Below are 18,287 nucleotides of genomic sequence, written 5' to 3' on the forward strand. Positions count from 1 at the left end.
AACACTAACCAAATGAAAATGGGAAGGGGGGGAAAAGAGACCATGGCCAATGCCGGAATATTTTATTTTCTTAATCACAATGAGTAAAAAGAGAGAGTATTTTTAGTTTAGTGACTGGAATATGTTAGCTCTGGGAGTTTCTCACTGGGTCCCCAGTCCACTTGCACTGTTCGGGAGGTAATGTATCTCCGATTGTTGCACTGCTCACAGAGTCTTGCTTCTTGGGGGTTTCCATTTCAGTTTTTGTTTGAATATTTCTTTTTCTAGTTTGTGGTCACTTATTCTGTATTTGGTGAGGGTCTGTGTGTGACGCAGGCGAGGGATTCTGCTAGCGTGTAGTTTCTGCATTCCGGGTGAGGATTGTAGTGCTGCTCTTTCATAGATAAGACTTTTGATGTTTGTTTGACTGCTGGAAATTGGTGCTGTTTTCTTCATATGGCAGATTTGCTGTATAGATTCTGAGTGATGTTTTTGTAGGGTTTTGTTTTACTTCTGAAAGCAAAAGGAGTTTGGGGTACATTTTATCAAGGTGACCTTAGAATTTACCTTTTTTTTTTTTTTTGGATGGCAAGAAATAAGGTGTTCTAATTCCGCTCTCCATCCATAGTAGGAGGAATTTCTGAGGGTGGGCAGTGTATGCTGAGGAGTAGAATGTATTTCGGGGCTCTGTCCCTTCTTGTAGCGACTCTAGACTTCATTGGTGGTGTCCAGGGTGGGAGTGGGAAGATGATGGCACTGACAAGTGCCGAGGGGTGGTGAAAACCTAAACTTGTCACATTGGCTGGGGAAAATTGGGTAGGGATCCTGTCTGGGGTTGGGTGTGGGAGGGAGAGATCCCTGAAGAGGCAGCAGGTGGGTGGAACTGTTGTTTGGGAAGGGGGAGGCACCAATTTCTATTCTTTCACTGGGTGCTAATTACCCTCCAGCCACCCCTACTGAAGGGATCTGACCATTTTTTTTGTCTCTTTAAGACTTGAAAATCTTGGAAAAACAAACACATTGAGGCACACAGTACAAGATTTCTTTGGATGAATAAGAGATTTTAAATACCAATGACATGTCGAGGCTCCTGAACACTTTTTCTTTGCCTTTTTGTAAATAGTTTATATTTTGTAAAACAGCCTGATGGCTCAACCATGTTTCACTATTTGATGACTTCAACAAGGAAGTAATAATCCTAACAATTCCTGTATGAAAAGTGTGCCACACCCATTGTCTAATCAGTGCAGTTGTGCTATTATGTAATACTGTTTCTTTATCTGACTGTGCTGATAAGGAGCTCTACCCAGAACACCTTGCCATGTCCGTTGCTGCATGTTCATGTTCTCTGTCATACTCTATTTTCCCCGAGCTGGCACTCCGGTGGCTAATTCATGTGCTCTTTCTCCCCCCTCCCACGCTCGCAGCGGACAGGACATGGTGAGCATTCTTCAATTGGTGCAGAACCTCATGCATGGAGACGAAGAGGAGGATATGCTGTCCTATCGGTAAATGCACGGTAGACTTGATATTGCTTATTTAAAAAAACATTTATTTGTATTTGTTGTCCACATACGCACGAGCCACGTGGATTTTAAAAAGCCGCAAAATACGCACGTTTGGACCTGTGCGCATGTGAGGAATAAGGGGGAGGGGCATCCAGGACGGGGGCCAAGACTTGTGTGAGTAAAATTGTATCGTGGGGCAATATTTTCAAGTCCGCTTACATACGTGTGTAAAAGCCGAGAAGGTCCTATGGAAGATAGACGCGTGCCAACTGTGCTCGCCTTAAAATTAGGAGCATACTTACGCACGGTTGGTGCATTTTAAAACATACGCAAGAAAGTGCGCACACAGTTACAAGTTCCAGCTTATCCACGTGCGCGCCTTTTAAAATTACCCTCTCAGGCTCAGTGTGGCTTACATAAGCAGATACCTTATAAATACAATAACATATAAATGAAATGGCATTTGGCATATAAATACAATTATGTAAACCATTAAATAGCAGACGTAATATATAAAATCCAGCAATAAAAAGCATGGCAGCACATTTTCAAAAAATCTGTAGTGTTAAAAAAAAAACCTCTTAAAAATCACATTCGACCAGAGAATCAAGCCCCAGTGAACATAATTAAACTGCACAAAATTTCCCACACCTGGGTCTAGGCGCATTACCTTTTGTATTGTGTCCTGAGTCTGCTAGCCCCCGGGGACAAGATGTCCAAAGCTGCTTTGTGGCTCCTCCCATCTAGCCAGCACCAAACATTCACGTTTCCATGTTTGCTCTGCATCCGTCTTGGCAAACGGCTCCTTAAAGCCACATGTCTTACATATGTAATATGTATGTTGGTTCACAGCACCTGTGATCTAGTTTTGTAAATGACTAAGATGATGTAATTAAGCTTCTTGAATGAAACGGAAGTAGAGTGCTTACGTAGCATTTGGTCCCTTTGCCCTCCTTGCCAGATGTAAAAAAAAACAAACCTAGAGTTTCGACCACCAAAGAGCTGTTATGTTTTCTAACAATAGAAAGAGCTCTTAACTTTGAAATGGAGACCTCTTGACTTTGGATGTTATACCTGCAAGGCACCTATTCTCAAATATTTACTTTGAGCTCAGGTGTGTCTCTTACAGTGATGACATGGGCTGCCTTTAAAGTAATACACACACATCAAGTAAACGTAGACACTGTGTATATAAATTTAGGCATGGCATGTACTTCCTCTTTCTGTTTAATGATCTTTTGCAAATCAAGGTTTTGCTCTCTAGTACTTGAAAGGTTGCCGACAGTGCTAACATATGGACATAAAGAGGTCCATATTCCAAAACAATCCGGCCAGCAAAGTTAACCGGATAAACCGTCTCCTATCTTAAAGTTAGCCTCCTAACTTTAGGACAGTTCTTTGGCCCAACCAGACCTAGATGGCTAAGTTATCCAGCTAACTCTGAATATCGGAGTTAGCTGGCTAACTCAGCTCCTTCCAGTTACACCCCTGGAACACCCCTAACTTAGCCGGCTAAATGCTTTTGAATATGGTCTTCCTGATGTCCTGCTTCTGCACATAAGTTTGGAATGCTGTGTTTTCATGACAAATATAATTTTGGCTTCCTGGGGGATTCTGTAAGATTTTTATATTGCACACTGATGTTTTGTATTTGTAATTAGTAGAATCCATAGCGTTGGAGAGCAGGGTCATATGGCTTTGTTAGGACACAGCCTGGCAGCTTATATTTCCATACTGGACAAAGAGAGGCTGAGAAAGCTGACCACCAGGATCCTGTCAGATACCACCCTCTGGCTCTGCAGACTCTTCAGGTAATGTGTGGCACATTCTCCTTTACTGGGTGAGCTTGGTATCTTGTTTCCTGTCTTTTCAGAAGGCAACAGCTCATCTTAAACGGGGGAAACAATGAAAAGAGTTGAACTAAATGTTTATTTTAACATTTTTATATACCGGTAACCGTTTGCACATTGTACCGGTTTACAAGCAACAAAGTGGAAGTGCCAGAGAAACGGGCGTATGCTTTACATAGAACATAAAACTGTAAAAAATAGTCACAGAAACGGTAAACTTATAAATGCAGAGTTAACAATGAGAGTAACAAATTGTAATAATAGCAGTGTTAAAGGGAGTAGAGATAATAATCATTGCAGTGTTAACGAAAGTAGAGTTCATACTAGTGACTGAGAGGGGAGAAGTTAGTAGGACAGTTAGAGTATATTTACATGTTGATGTTAGCATGACTGGAGTACAAATTTGAGAAAATACACTCAACGGTTACATAGTATAATGCTGTTTTGTAAATCATTAATGCATTGAAGAGTTAAACTATCATGAGATATAATAGTGGAGGGCAGGAGAGGGAGGGAATTGGGGAGGTCAAGGGAGGGAATTAAGTTGGAATAGGAGTGTGGGTTTAGGGGAAAGAGAGAAAAAAAGGGAGAAAGAGTAAAGTAAAGAGTTTATGGGCAGTTTGAGTAGGCCTGAAGGAACAGCCATGTTTTTAGGGTTTTTTTTTAAATTTAGGGGTGAAGGTTTCAAGACGCAAGTCCGGTGGCATGGAGTTCCAGAGGGTGGGGCCTGCCAGGGAGAATGCTTTTTTTGTGGTAGAGGAGAGTTTGATGGATTTGATAGAGGGGAGGTGGAGCATTCCTTGGTGGATGGAGCGAGTGGGTCTTGTGGAGGTGTGGGGTCTGAAGGGTGGGTTAATCCAGTGTGTATTGTCATTTATAATCGATTTGTGAATGAGGACTAAGGTCTTGTATAGGATTCTTGAGTTGATAGGTAACCAGTGTAGCTCTTTGAGGGTTGGAGAGATATGATCTTTCTTTTTGGAGTTAGTGAGGATGCGTGCTGAGGCGTTTTGTAGGAGTTGTAGGGGTTTGATTATAGGTAGCGGGGAGGCCAAGGAGGAGCGCATTACAGTAATCTATTTTGGAAAAAACAATAGACTGTAGAACGGTTCGAAAATCAGAGAAGTAGAGCAGAGATCTGAGCTTTTTGATAGTATGTAGTTTGAAGTAGCAATCTTTAAGTATCTACCTTGATAAGGCTCCTCAATTTGAGGGCTATAATTCCAGTACCTACACCCCAAGAAAATACAGGGCGTTATTCCATCTATTTCATTGTACCCAAGAAGGAGGGTTCCTTTTGCCTCATCCTGGACCTCAAGAGCGTCAACCATCATCTGTGGGTAATTAATTTACACTTGGAGACTGTATGCTCCATCATAATGGCTATACAGCCGGAAGAGTTCTTAATCTCTCTGGACCTCTCGGAGGCCTACCTTCATATTCCAATCCGACAAGACCACTAGCGTTTCGTACGCTTTGTGGTGCTGGGCCGCCATTATCAGTTCTGAGTGTTATCCTTTGGCCTGGCCACTGCCCCCAGCACATTTTCCAAAATGATGGTGATCGTGGCAGCGGCACTGAGAAAGGAAGGGATCCTGGTGCACCCTTACTTGGATGACTGGTTGATCCAGGCAAAGTCGTTAGAAGAGAGTCTCCAGGTGACCAGCAGGGTGATGTCCCTGCTTCAGGAGCTTGGTTGGGTCGATAACATGGACAAATGCAATCTCAAGCCCTCCCAGTTCTTAGAGTATTTGGGAGTCCAGTTCGACATCAAGTAGGACAAGGTCTTCCTCTCATCCTCGAGGATAAGGAAGTTGATGTGCCAATTGCATCAGTTGATAAACACAATGCGCCCCAGAGTGTAGAACTACCTTCAGGTTCTAGGTCTGATGGCGTCTACCCTGGAAGTAGTACCGTGGTCGAGGGCTCACATGCATGCACTTCAATGCTCCCTGTTGTCACGTTGGAACCCGCCATTTCAAGACTATTCGATTCGCCTCCACCTACCGATGGAAGTATTTTCTTGGCTCCAGTGGTGGCGACAGGAAGTTCACCTGAGCAAGGTTATAAGCCTGTCCCCTCCAAATTGGCTAGTCCTCATGACAGACGAGCCTTCGAGGGTGGGGAGTTCACTGGTGGGAACTGACAACCCAGGGGCGTTGGATCAAAGAAGAGGTGCTCTGGAACATAAACCGCCTGGAAGCCTGGGCAGTCAGATTATTGTGTCTACAGTTGAGCCTCCTCCTCCATCATTTGAATGTCAATAGGCTTTTGGTGCAGTATCTAGAAGTTTCAGAACCGGTGCAAAAGACAGACCGCCTGTTTGTCCTTCACAGTGTACTTCACGGGAGTAAGAACATAAGAACATAAGAAGAACATAAGAAAATGCCATACTGGGTCAGACCAAGGGTCCATCAAGCCCAGCATCCTGTTTCCAACAGTGGCCAATCCAGGCCATAAGAACCTGGCAAGTACCCAAAAACTAAGTCTATTCCATGTAACCATTGCTAATGGCAGTGGCTATTCTCTAAGTGAACCTAATAGCAGGTAATGGACTTCTCCTCCAAGAACTTATCCAATCCTTTTTTAAACACAGCTATACTACCTGCACGAACCACATTCTCTGGCAACAAATTCCAGAGTTTAATTGTGCGTTGAGTAAAAAAGAACTTTCTCCGATTAGTTTTAAATGTGCCCCATGCTAACTTCATGGAGTGTCCCCTAGTCCTTCTACTATCTGAAAGAGTAAATAACCGATTCACATCTACCCGTTCTAGACCTCTCATGATTTTAAACACCTCTATCATATCCCCCCTCAGTCGTCTCTTCTCCAAGCTGAAAAGTCCTAATCTCTTTAGTCTTTCCTCATAGGGGAGTTGTTCCATTCCCCTTATCATTTTGGTAGCCCTTCTCTGTACCTTCTCCATCGCAATTATATCTTTTTTGAGATGCGGCGACCAGAATTGTACACAGTATTCAAGGTGCGGTCTCACCATGGAGCGATACAGAGGCATTATGACATTTTCCGTTTTATTCATCATTCCTTTTCTAATAATTCCCAACATTCTGTTTGCTTTTTTGACTGCTGCAGCACACTGAACCGACGATTTCAATGTGTTATCCACTATGACACCTAGATCTCTTTCTTGGGTTGTAGCACCTAATATGGAACCCAACATCGTGTAATTATAGCATGGGTTATTTTTCCCTATATGCATCACCTTGCACTTTTCCACATTAAATTTCATCTGCCATTTGGATGCCCAATTTTCCAGTCTCACAAGGTCTTCCTGCAATTTATCACAATCTGCTTGTGATTTAACTACTCTGCACAATTTTGTGTCATCTGCAAATTTGATTATCTCACTCGTCGTATTTCTTTCCAGATCATTTATAAATATATTGAACAGTAAGGGTCCCAATACAGATCCCTGAGGCACTCCACTGTCCACTCCCTTCCACTGAGAAAATTGCCCATTTAATCCTACTCTCTGTTTCCTGTCTTTTAGCCAGTTTGCAATCCACGAAAGGACATCGCCACCTATCCCATGACTTTTTACTTTTCCTAGAAGCCTCTCATGAGGAACTTTGTCAAACGCCTTCTGAAAATCCAAGTATACTATATCTACCGGTTCACCTTTATCCACATGTTTATTAACTCCTTCAAAAAAGTGAAGCAGATTTGTGAGGCAAGACTTGCCCTGGGTAAAGCCATGCTGACTTTGTTCCATTAAACCATGTTTTTCTATATGTTCTGTGATTTTGATGTTTAGAACACTTTCCACTTTCCACTATTTTTCCTGGCACTGAAGTCAGGCTAACCGGTCTGTAGTTTCCCGGATCGCCCCTGGAGCCCTTTTTAAATATTGGGGTTACATTTGCTATCCTCCAGTCTTCAGGTACAATGGATGATTTTAATGATAAGTTACAAATTTTTACTAATAGGTCTGAAATTTCATTTTTGTACATCACATTGGTCCTGAGTCCATCTGGCTACACACTAGGAAATGGAGAAATTACTTACCTGATAATTTCTTTCCTTAGTGTAGACAAATGAACTCAGCATCCCGTCCACGGCTGCCCAAGAACGGTGCCACGGATTCGTTCTTGGAGTGAATATAGATTCCAAGAGATTACAGGTAAGCCATCATCCAGTCACTAGATCAGGGCATCTATAATCTTACTGGGGTTCAGTGTTTTTATGTTTGAGTACAGTTATAGTTATCCATTTTTAATCAATTTTTTCAATAGTATGTCCTCAATGGCTTTTGAAGAGAATACTGACGGGCTGAGATCACTGCAGGGGTGTATCTAGGGTGATGTCAGCTTTGAGACCTGACTCTGTCTCCATCTGCTGGCAGGGGAGCATAACCCATTGGTCCTGAGTCCATCTGTCTACATAAGGAAAACAAAATTATCAGGTAAATAATTTCTCCATTTTTTGTCGAAATTTCAAAATGGTAATTATAAAACAGAACTTTCATCACTTGTTTACTATGTTAAGTGTTTGGTGTTCATGATAGCTGGAAATTCTGAAAAGAGTTTTAGGAGCAGAATTCATGTCTAATTTTGATTTGTACAACTCGTCACTTGTGTTCTGCTCCCCGACTAGTTCAGCGTTCATGTTTGTTTCTAGCTTGTCTCCTGTTTCAGGAGTGGTCCAGCAGGAGTCCAGCTCCTGGTACTCAACCCTTTTCTGTGCTGGGCTCCTGGCCAGTGTACCCACTAAGGAGTGTGCAGTCATGCAGCAGATGTAGTTGCACCAACTACCGTGCAGTTATCGTTCAGGCCCCTGGCAAGAGGGTGGCCAAAACCCATCCCATAGCTGCTGACTGCTATATAAAGTTTGTGCCGGAAAGGTGAGCTTTTTCAAAACTCGCTGGCTTAATGCTTCCTTGGCTGCTGATTTATAATGGCCTTGAGAGACATATCCTAGTAGTCCTGAGCAGGACTGATTTGTGCTTTCTACTAGTTCAGCTATTCCCCTGGCTGCAAGCTGCAGAGCATGTGTTAATATGTGTAGTTCATTCTGAAGCCTTAGTCCTGATCTCTAAAACAAACTGGGACACTACTGTAATCTCATGATGCATAAGATCAGCAGCCAGGAAGTGCCAGCTCGCGAGTTTTGAAAATGTTTGCAGTGTTGGCAATGTGTAAGGTGGCTGGCAGCCAGGGATTAGCTGTTGCTTCTCAGTGAGGCAGATGCAGGGAAAGAAGGGTCTACAGTGGGGTATGGATACTATGGAAGGTGGTAAGAGGCAGGGGTCTGTTGCTAGGGAGGCGTGAAATGGAGAGTTGATGTAGGCAAGATTCATTGGAAAGGCATCGGGATGATGTGAGGATTGGAGGTGAAGAAAAGGACTGAAAAAGTAGAAGAAAGGAAATTGGAGGAGTGTAGATGAGAGCTGAAAGTATGAGGAAAGCCACAGAGAAGTGAGAAGAGATGATGATGATGCTAAAGGGAGGTGAAACGAAAGCTGATAAGGTAGAGAGAAAGGAGAGGGAGACAGAAGTTCCTGGTGGTAGAAGTAAGCGTGACTGACTATTTCCTAGCGTGTAGCAGATAGACTCAGGACCAATGGGTATAGTGTACTCCTGATAGCAGTTGGAGACGGATCAGATTTCAATCTGACATCAGCCCTAGTACATATATTCCCTGCAGGAAGTGCAGCTCTTCAGTATTTTCCTCCATAGCAGTTAGGGACTCTGTGCACGCTAGCACAGCGTTAGAGTAATTTTACTAAAGAAAAAGGAAGAAGCCATAGGGGGCAGACTTGCTCTATTCTACCAAAGATGGGTCGAGATAACTTTGGACAAGTGGGTCCTATCCATCATTCGAGAGGGATATTACCTGGATTTCCACCACCTCCCTCCAGACAAGTTTGTGGAATCCCCCTGCCACGACCCTTCCAAGAGGATGGCAGTGGAAGCTACACTGACCAGATTGCTAGCCTTAGAGGCTATAACACCGGGGCCTCCACAACAAATAAATACTGGACATTATTCCATCTATTTTATCGTCCCCAAGAAAGAAGGAACGTTTAGACCCATTCTGGACCTCAAGGCAGTCAACCATCACCGGAAGATTCCTCGCTTCCGCATGGAAACCCTATGCTCTTTAATAAGGGCGATACAACCGGGAGAGTTCCTTACATCCCTGGATCTGTTGGAAGCCTACCTACACATTCCGATCCATCAAGAGCATCAGCGTTTTCTACGCTTCTCTATCCTGAACCATCACTACAACTCAGATGTTTGCTGGGGTGGTAGCATGTGATGGCTCTGAATCGGTGCCTAGGAATGATGACGGATGTATGTTAAAAATATTCAAGACTACTAAGGCGGTCAAGAAAGCAAACAGAATGTTAGGAATTATTAGGAAGGAAATGGCATATAAAATGGAGGATGTCATAATGCCTTTGTATCACACAATGGTTAGACCACACCTTGAATACTGTGTGCAATTCTGGTAGCCACATCTAAAAAAAAAGATATAGTTGCACTGGAGAAAGTAAGAGATGGGTGACGAAAATGATAAAGGGCAAGGAACAGCTCCCTTATGAGGAAAGGCTAAAGAGGTTAGGGATGTTGAGCTTGGAGAAGAGATGGCTGAGGAGGGGATGTGATAGAGGCCTACAAAATCATGAAAGGGCGAACAGGTAAATGTGAAACAGTTATTTATTCTTTTGGATAATACAAGGACTAGGGGGCACTCCATGAATTTAGTAAGTAGCACATTTAAAACACAATTCTTTTTCACTCATCGTACAATCAAGGTCTGGAATTTGTTGCCAGAGGATGTGGTTAAGGCTGTTAGTGTAGCTGGGTTTAAGAAAGGTTTGGATAGGTTCCTGGAGAAAACCACAAACTGCTATTAATAGAGAATAGCCCACTGCTTGTTGACGGCATTAGTAGCATGAGATCTATTTAATGTTTGGGTACTTGGCAGGTAGTTGTGACTAGGATTGGCCATTGTAGGGGACAGGTTACTAGGCTCGATGGACCCTTGGTCTGTCTCAGTATGGCATATTTTATGTTCTTTGTTCTTAAATATTAAAATAGTATAAACTGTTTTAAACATCATCAAAATTCCTATTTTTTTTTCTTCTCAGAATTTCAGGATTTTTTTCCTTCTTTACATCTCTAGTCACAGTTAAAATTGAGAATTTCTAAATAATTTTCTCATTTTGTGGCCCTCTTGGAGTGTCCCACATGGAGACGTGTAACTTAACGCACTTTAATTGTTGGCTAGCTTTGTGTTTTTCTCATGAAGTTCTTGCAACTTTAAGTTGAATGTGTATGGATGTCTCATGTAGATTTTTTTTGTAAATGATCCATAAGGAGTTAAATTCAATGGTGAGAATTATTCCACTTATTAAAGTTTCACAGATTTGCTCTTTTTCTTTTAAATGCATGAGCAATTTTAGACAACAGATTAAATTTCGGAGTAACTAATGTAGTCTGTAATCGCACGTTAGCCTCTGGTGTGGATGACAGAATTAACATGCCTGTGGGTTTAGCACCTCTTTTTATTTAATAGCATGCATGGAGCCTAGCTAGGTGCGCTGAGCTATCCAATGATGAAAGTGGATCAAAGGGGCACAGAAGATGTCATCATAGTTTCTCTTTTAACATTCAGACAATGACTCCCTTAACGACGGCTCATTTTCTTCCTTTAAACTGAGGATTTTGGTGTTTCAGTTTTTGTTTTCCTCATAAAATTAAATTGCAGCTTTTCAGCTTTATGAGGAAGTAGTCAGAAATATGTTTAGAGAAAAATGATAAACGACAGGTTTGTTAAATAACAATATTTTTGGTTTTATATAGATTGCTATGTCCAAAGAAATCCTTAGAGCACTATTCCATTGTAGAATATATATATATATATATATATATATATATATTTTTTTTTTTTTTGTGATTTCTCCAGCACCTGTATCATTGGGGTTTCACAGACACTGCCATGCACAGTAGAAAATGGACTTAAGAACTGTATTTATTGCCTTTCTTACCAGTGCATCCAAATGAGATTAGCCAGAATGGTTTGCTGTCACAGCTGTTAACAAATGACTTGAGATATATATATATATATATTTATTTATTTTAAGGTATGAAAATGGATCCTCTTATTATCATGAAGACGATCGGGAAGGTCTTCTTAAAGTCTGTAGACTTGTTATTCATTCTCGCTACGATGACTACACGACGGAAGGATTTGATGCCTTGTGTAACAAACCGCCCGTCATATATATTAGTTCTGCTTCCAGACCGGGACTGGGACAGTACCTGTGCAATCAGGTAACGTGGTCTAACCGTAACATTTTAAACATGTACTAAAAATCCATTGTGGGGTGCTATATTAGAGGTGCCCCTTTGCCATTTGAAGACCTTTAGTGTGTGAAGTGAGACTAACGTAGGCTCCTGGCAGACAGGAGGCAAAGCATACTGATACATGTTTATAGGCTGCATGCTTTGTAGGACGAAAAAGGGCTCGCTTTCCAAAGCCTCGAGCACTAACTATATGAAACCTTAAAGAGTGGTCTGAGAAAGCAGCCAATTCAATACTCCTTTCAGGGAGGATATTTCCCAAAGCTAACATGGAAGTTGGGAAAAAGCTCCTTCTGGGCTTCCAGCTTAATGGGATCTGGAGCCATGAGCCTTCGCTGGCAATCGCCCTGGGATTTTTTTTCCTCTTTCTTTATATTACCTCCCAGGTTACCTCAGCCATTGCAGTGCCAGTCCTCCCAGCAGGTTGGCCCTGCAGCGGGGGCTCCTTCTGTAACCCTGCATAACCCTGCAGTTGTGGCTCCTAAATTTGGCCACTAGGTGTCACCATTGCATGATGTTGAAGACTTTGACTCTGCCCTTCCCCCCTTCTCCCAAGGGTCGTGAGCGCTGCATCCCTAGCCTTGGCTGGCCCCGATGGAAGGAAATTGACTGTGCACCTTTGCACCCGAGGAAGATTGGATGTTTTTCTGTTTGTGATACTTTTATATTGCACCAAAATAAGAATAAAACAAAAGACGTGGTAATAGCTGAGCCCTTTCTTTACCAGGTGATCTAACTCTCTGAGGAAGAAAGGTGTCCGGATTTAAAAAAAAAAAACAACCCAAAACAAAAAAACCCAACCCCAAAGCACTGGAATGAAGCCAATGCGAGAACAAAAGCAAACGCTTATATGCCTCACCCGCAGTAACAGCAACATTAAAGTAGCAGACAGCCAAAGTAAAAGACCCGGGCATATGTACCCTAGCCCCGTTCTGTGAACATGAATTAGGTCGCTCTCCTGTCTCAGCGAGTCCTGTAATTCTAGTGCACATCTTGGTGAACTGGCAAGTTCTCCCTCTCTCCCTCTCTTCTGTCCTCCGTCCGCCATGGAGACGTCCCAAGCAAATATTGTAAATTATGTAAATATGGTTTTTTTTGCCTCTTACGTTATCTTTTAAGAATTCAGTTACAGATATACTGTTCCTCTTACTGTTCTTTTATTGTTCATTCCTGTCACTTCTCACTCGCCTGTCCTTTATCTTTCCAGCTGCTCTTGCCCCTTGCCCCCCCCTCTCCCCCTTCTCGCCTGCTCCTCCTACCCCCACCGTGTTTATTGTAATTTCTGCCTGCTTCAGTTTTTTTTGTAAACCGGCGTGATGTGACCTACGAATGTCGGTATAGTCAAAGCTTTTAAATAAATAAATAAATAAAGTGCTGAAAGAATAAAGGTTGGGACAGCATTGGAGCACCGTAGCCCCTGCTAGACGAGGAAGTCAGAAGCTTAGGGGGCTCTCTGACCATAGGCGCGGAAAGCGAGCGGGGCATTACCAAATGAGGCAGAGCAGCAGCTTGTTTATATCTGCAGCTGATTGGCTGAAAGGCTATTTGCTGTGCGCACAGAATAAGGGGAAAACCTGTCCTAAATATGGCTTTGTATTATTAAAGGTGAGCACTTGAGATAAATTGGTCTTTCTTCTTGCAGCTTGGCCTGCCCCACTCCTGCCTCTGCCGAGTGCCCTGTAACACTATGTTTGGATCCCAGCATCAGATGGTGAGTTCTGGAAAGCATTTTTCCATGGAATACAAGCAAGGTCTCCTGCCAGCACAGTTAATGTCGGGGCATCTTGGATCTGCGAGCTGTCAACCTCTGGGAGCTCATGTGCTGATTCTTTCTTTATCTGAACCAGAGTTGACAGCACCCAGGATACCTGCGGGGAAATGCCGCAGTCCTCCCCGTACGTTCTCTTGGAGAGCTGATGAAAACATTGCCTCTGAAGCAGAGAGAGAGACTGTGCCAGTAAATAGTTTAATGTCTCGTTTAGTCAGACCTCTTATCCTCCTCCAGCTCTTCCGGCAAATGCTTTCTATCTATAACCCCAAATTATGACTACTTTAACCATGTATTGAACACGGCAGAGAAATTGCAGTGCAAGAGTAGTTTTCAGGCTGTGAAAGCAATGGCACCCAAAGGAGACTGACAGTGCTATTTTTGGATCAGTTCAGCGCATAACTACTTGGAAGCTGTTTTATATCCTTCCTGCTTTGTTAGTAGCAGCTGAAAGTGATTAAAAATAAGACATTAGCTGTGCAAGGCAGGTTATAGCCAGGCCCCGGCTCGGTGCCTTTCAGTTCGGGTTCCGTAGCGGCTTTTCCCTTCCAGCACTAAACTGCCATCGGCGAGTTTGAGCCCACGCGGTCTCCGAACCGGTGAGGTTGCGAGAGGAGCCTGGAAGCGGAGGCAGAGAGCGTCTGAAAACTCGCCGAGAGCAGCACGGTGCCGGAAAGTAACGGCTTTTCCAGGGCGGGGGTGGCCAGCAGCATACGTTGGGAGAAGGAGAGGGGCGGGGGGAGGAATGGACAGACTTGCAGGGGGGGGGGAGTTCAGGGGTGGGTGGTGGCTGATTGAGACCGGGGGGGGGGGGGGGGAGGCACTTGGCGTGTGGGGGTAGATGGGTGCTGATTTGAGGAAGGGGAAGGCTCTAAAGAGAGGGACGATGATTTGAAACTGGGACACTCCCCCGCCCCCCCCCTTTGTTGTCCCCCCCCCTTCAGATGTTTGTGGGGGAAGAGAATTTAACCTCCCAAAAGTTGAAAACCACTGGCATAGCTTAATGTTTTATGGGATTCTAAAGGCTGTACAATTAGTATTGTGTTAAATAGCATTGACAAAAGATTTACTACCCTGAAATCCTCGGCCAGAGGGGTTTTCAATGTTGTATAAGACTGTTAATCTTTTGTGACAGAATCTAATTTTTAAAACACATTTAGTAGTTTTGGGTGGTGCCGGTCACTGGCACTAAACACTGGAGTAGGACTGTGGTCTGAGTTGACAGGGTTGGCCAAAGAATCTAATTCGGTAATTATTTCCTTTCGAAATTTCTGTGCTTAAATTCCAGTATTGCCACAATCTGATGGGACACGAGCTAGAAATACACCAGGGAATGAAGTAATTTCCTGGCATAAAGTACCTTGAAGGGCGTGAAGCATAGTAGAGATTGTCTGGCAGCATAATCTCAAAGGCCCATTATCTGATTATTGTATTGCCCCAATTACAAGATGGCCACAAGAGTAAGGTGACCCAGGAATCTGAGGAAAACAATCATAAATCTTCTTTACTCAAAGGGCTTAAAAATAAGTGTCCAAGAAGAGCTACTCTTGGAGCTTCTGGTGGTACCAGAGCACTGCTATTTTCTGCTAAAGGAGCAGTGAATGTTGGAGGTCCGGGGAGATTTTGTGTCTTCAGCTAGGAGCCAGACACTGAGCAGGTTTCAGCTGGCGTACGATAGCGGCTTGGGGAGCGAGAGCAGAGAAGCTCCAGTGTATGGGGAAGCTGGAGCAGTAATGTTCATTGGCCCAGGGAGTTCATCAGCGATTTGACCAGGGAGGAGGGAAGTTGGGCAGCTGGAGTGTGTGTTAATGGACTGGAAACCAGGAGCAAAGAGCAGATTTCAGCAGAGGGGGCGGGAGCTCAAGAGCCAGTTTCCTAGCGTGTAGCCAGATGGACTCAGGACCAATGGATTATGCATCCCTGCCAGCAGATGGAGACTGAGTCAGATTTCAAAGCTGACTTCACCCTACGTACACCCCTGCAGTGACCTCCGCCCTTCAGTATTTCTCCAGCAGATGGTGGATGAACCTTTCCCTATGGGGATTGCTGTACTTTTTGGAAGGAGAAATTCTACATTTAAATTAGAGAAAAAATTGAATGCCGCTCTTCTGTGATGATAACTAAAGGTCTCTCCCCAGCTGAGAATTCCTGAGGTGATTTCAGAGATCCCTGAGGTGTGCCTTGGTCTGGTAGCCGGTTCCCGGTATGGACTTTGCTGCTTAAGCAGCTGAAAGGCAGCGGGCACAGGAAGCTGAGTGTGGCGGTGACAGCCAAATCCCTCTCCTCCTGCAGCAAGAGACCATTTCTGCACTCAGCCGGTAAGCGTTGAGTCCAGGTAAGTAAAAAAAAAAAAAAGAGAGAAGATTTACCTCCCGATTTGGAGGTGTTTGGGTAAGACTTCTTCCGGTCTCTTTGCTTGGTGCGCCATACCAATGTCATTCCCGATCATGTTGGGGTAAGGGGAAGTGGACTTCTGAGCAGGTTTAGCGGCCCCCTGGTGAGCTAGGCCCCGTTTTTAGGCTTGGTTGGCACACTGTGTGGTAGGGGGTGGTGGCGCCATCTTGTGCGCATCTTTGTGCATGCCGTATTGCCCTCCACAGAACGTCAGTACGTGCAGTGTGCATAACATTGTGCTCATACATACACGCACAACCTCCTAAGCGTAGAATACAGGTAAAGCTGGGCGCATGGGCTGTGCGTGCATCTCGCCATGTCCCACCTAGGCGCCTGAAATCTGTGCACATAAAATTTTAAGCACAAGCCGACATAACAGTTACCGCTGCCAATGGCTTCAGCAGCCAAGATACATAAGTGTCTTTCTCTCTGCATTGCTTGTCATATTAGGGCTTCACAGTCTGACCTGGATTTCAACTTATGTCAGCACTGTGACAGCCCAGGGAGAGATGGCCTCCCTAGACTTTGCTAAGGCTCCTCCCTTTCAGAGGATGGGTTAGCCATAGCCTTAACTGGAAATACCCTGGATCTGAGTATCCTCGGGACTGGGTCATCCATGGGAGAGGGAAATTCAGTGACACCTACCCCAGTACCTTCTGGGCTAGACATGAGCCTTCTCTTGGGTGGAATTTTTCCAGGGCCTTCAAATGCCTTCATACAGGTGCAGTCTGCTACCTCACCCCTATCCAGATGGAACCTCAGCCGGTAAGCCCTCTCTCTCCCAGTCCTAAAGGCAGATCTCAAGGCATACATTGCCTCATCAAGGGTATCTCTGGCAGGGACCCGGATGGCAGATTCCTTGGAAGATGGGGAAATTCCCCCATATTGGACCATGTTACGGTTTTTCCATAGCGATAAATTGCCGGCCCTGGTTTCCCAGACCCTGAAGATGCTGGGAGTTTCTGGGGCGAAATCTATGATGGAACCAAAGAAGAATCCCATTTTGATCTCCCTACGGAAAGTCTCTTGCTACTTTCCAGTACTGGAAGCCATCCAGGAGTTGATTGACTTGGATTGGGATATCCCAGAAGCAAATTTTATAGGAGGACGAGTGTTAGAAGCTCTATACCCGCCTGACCCGGGAGTGAAAGAGCATTTGCTTTTCCTTAAAGTGGATGCACAGGTCTGTGCTGTCTCTAATCGAACAACTATCCCAATGAAGGGATGAGCAACCTTAAATGATGCACATGATAGACGGATGAAGTCCATTCTTAAACAGGCCTTTGACGCAGTAGCAGTGACCTTACAGATTACTTCTTGTTGTGCCCTGGTAGCTTGTTCGTGCCTACTCCTCTCTCAAGAGGTGGATGACTTGGAGGTGAATTCCAGAGTGGTTATGGAACCCGCTGTCTTTTTAGCTGACACGGGCTTGAATCTAGTTTGTACTTCGGCTAGAGGAGCAGCCTTAGTGGTGACGACAGCCATGGCTGCAGAATTGGTCAGCAAACGCAACCTCCAAGGCAAATTTTACAAAGATGCCCTTTAAAGGATCACTTGTTTTTGGACGCGAATTGGAAAAGCTGGTCAGTAAATGGGGTGAATCTTCAGTTCCCCGGCTACCAGAAGATAAGAGAAAGCAGTTGCAGTGCCCCTCACCCGTGAAGGGTTGATCTAGGGGTTCTGAATGCTTTCACTCCTCAAACTCAACATTTCAAAGGTCTCGGCCCTTTGGGAGGTCTTGGTCCTTTCATAGTCAACATCCCAAGAGAAATGTAGGCTCGTGTTCAGTTCGTCCGGAACCTCCCAATAAAATTTTGCCATCCCACCCTCAGGGGGTCGAATGTCCCTCTTCTAACAGCAGTAGGTCGAGAACACTTTGGACAAAAGGGTACTGGAGGTCATACGAGAAGGATATGCGCTGGAATTTCACAGCACTCCCCAAAACATATTCATAATGTTTCCTTGCCAGTTCAAGCACAAGAAGCAGGCAGTGGAGACTACTCTTTTAAGGCTGCTCAGGATGAGGGCTATAATCCCAGTACCTGCGCCCCAGGAAAATATGAGGCGTTATTCCATCTATTTCATTGTACCCATGAAGGAAAGTTCCTTTCTCCCCATCCTGGACCTCAAGAGCATCAACTGACATCTACGAGTGAATAATTTCCGCATGGAAACCCTACGCTCTATGATAATGGCCGTACAATCGGGAGAGTTCTTAACCTCCCTGGACCTAACAGAGGCCTACTTACATATTCCAATCCATCATGAACACCAATCTTTCCGACGCTTTCCGGTACTTGGTCACCATTATCAGTTCCGGGCACTGCCCTTTGGCCTAGCCAAGGTCCCCAGAACATTTTCCAAGATTAAGGTGGTCATACCGGCAACATTGAGAGAAGAGGGAATCCTGGTACATGCGTACTTGGACAAATGGTGGATCTGGGCCAAGTCCGTGGAAGA

The 18,287-nt window shown here is 44.3% G+C and overlaps 1 protein-coding gene across 2 annotated transcripts in view; it reads left to right on the forward strand.

The window, feature by feature from the left end:
* Positions 1–18,287, forward strand: part of PDXDC1 (pyridoxal dependent decarboxylase domain containing 1) — a 57,503-nt gene that overhangs the window by 15,284 nt on the left and 23,932 nt on the right. Inside the window, exons 4-7 of one of the 2 annotated variants that reach the window (XM_029576437.1) lie at positions 1,407–1,487; positions 3,152–3,298; positions 11,446–11,635; positions 13,308–13,376. In XM_029576437.1, coding sequence (XP_029432297.1) covers positions 1,407–1,487; positions 3,152–3,298; positions 11,446–11,635; positions 13,308–13,376 — 487 coding nt within the window. Of the gene's footprint in view, positions 1–1,406; positions 1,488–3,148; positions 3,299–11,445; positions 11,636–13,307; positions 13,377–18,287 lie in introns of both variants that reach the window. The other variant, XM_029576436.1, reaches the window with a different exon arrangement.

This window comes from Rhinatrema bivittatum, chromosome 14 (assembly GCF_901001135.1).
Source record: "Rhinatrema bivittatum chromosome 14, aRhiBiv1.1, whole genome shotgun sequence".
Classification (NCBI taxonomy): domain Eukaryota; kingdom Metazoa; phylum Chordata; class Amphibia; order Gymnophiona; family Rhinatrematidae; genus Rhinatrema; species Rhinatrema bivittatum.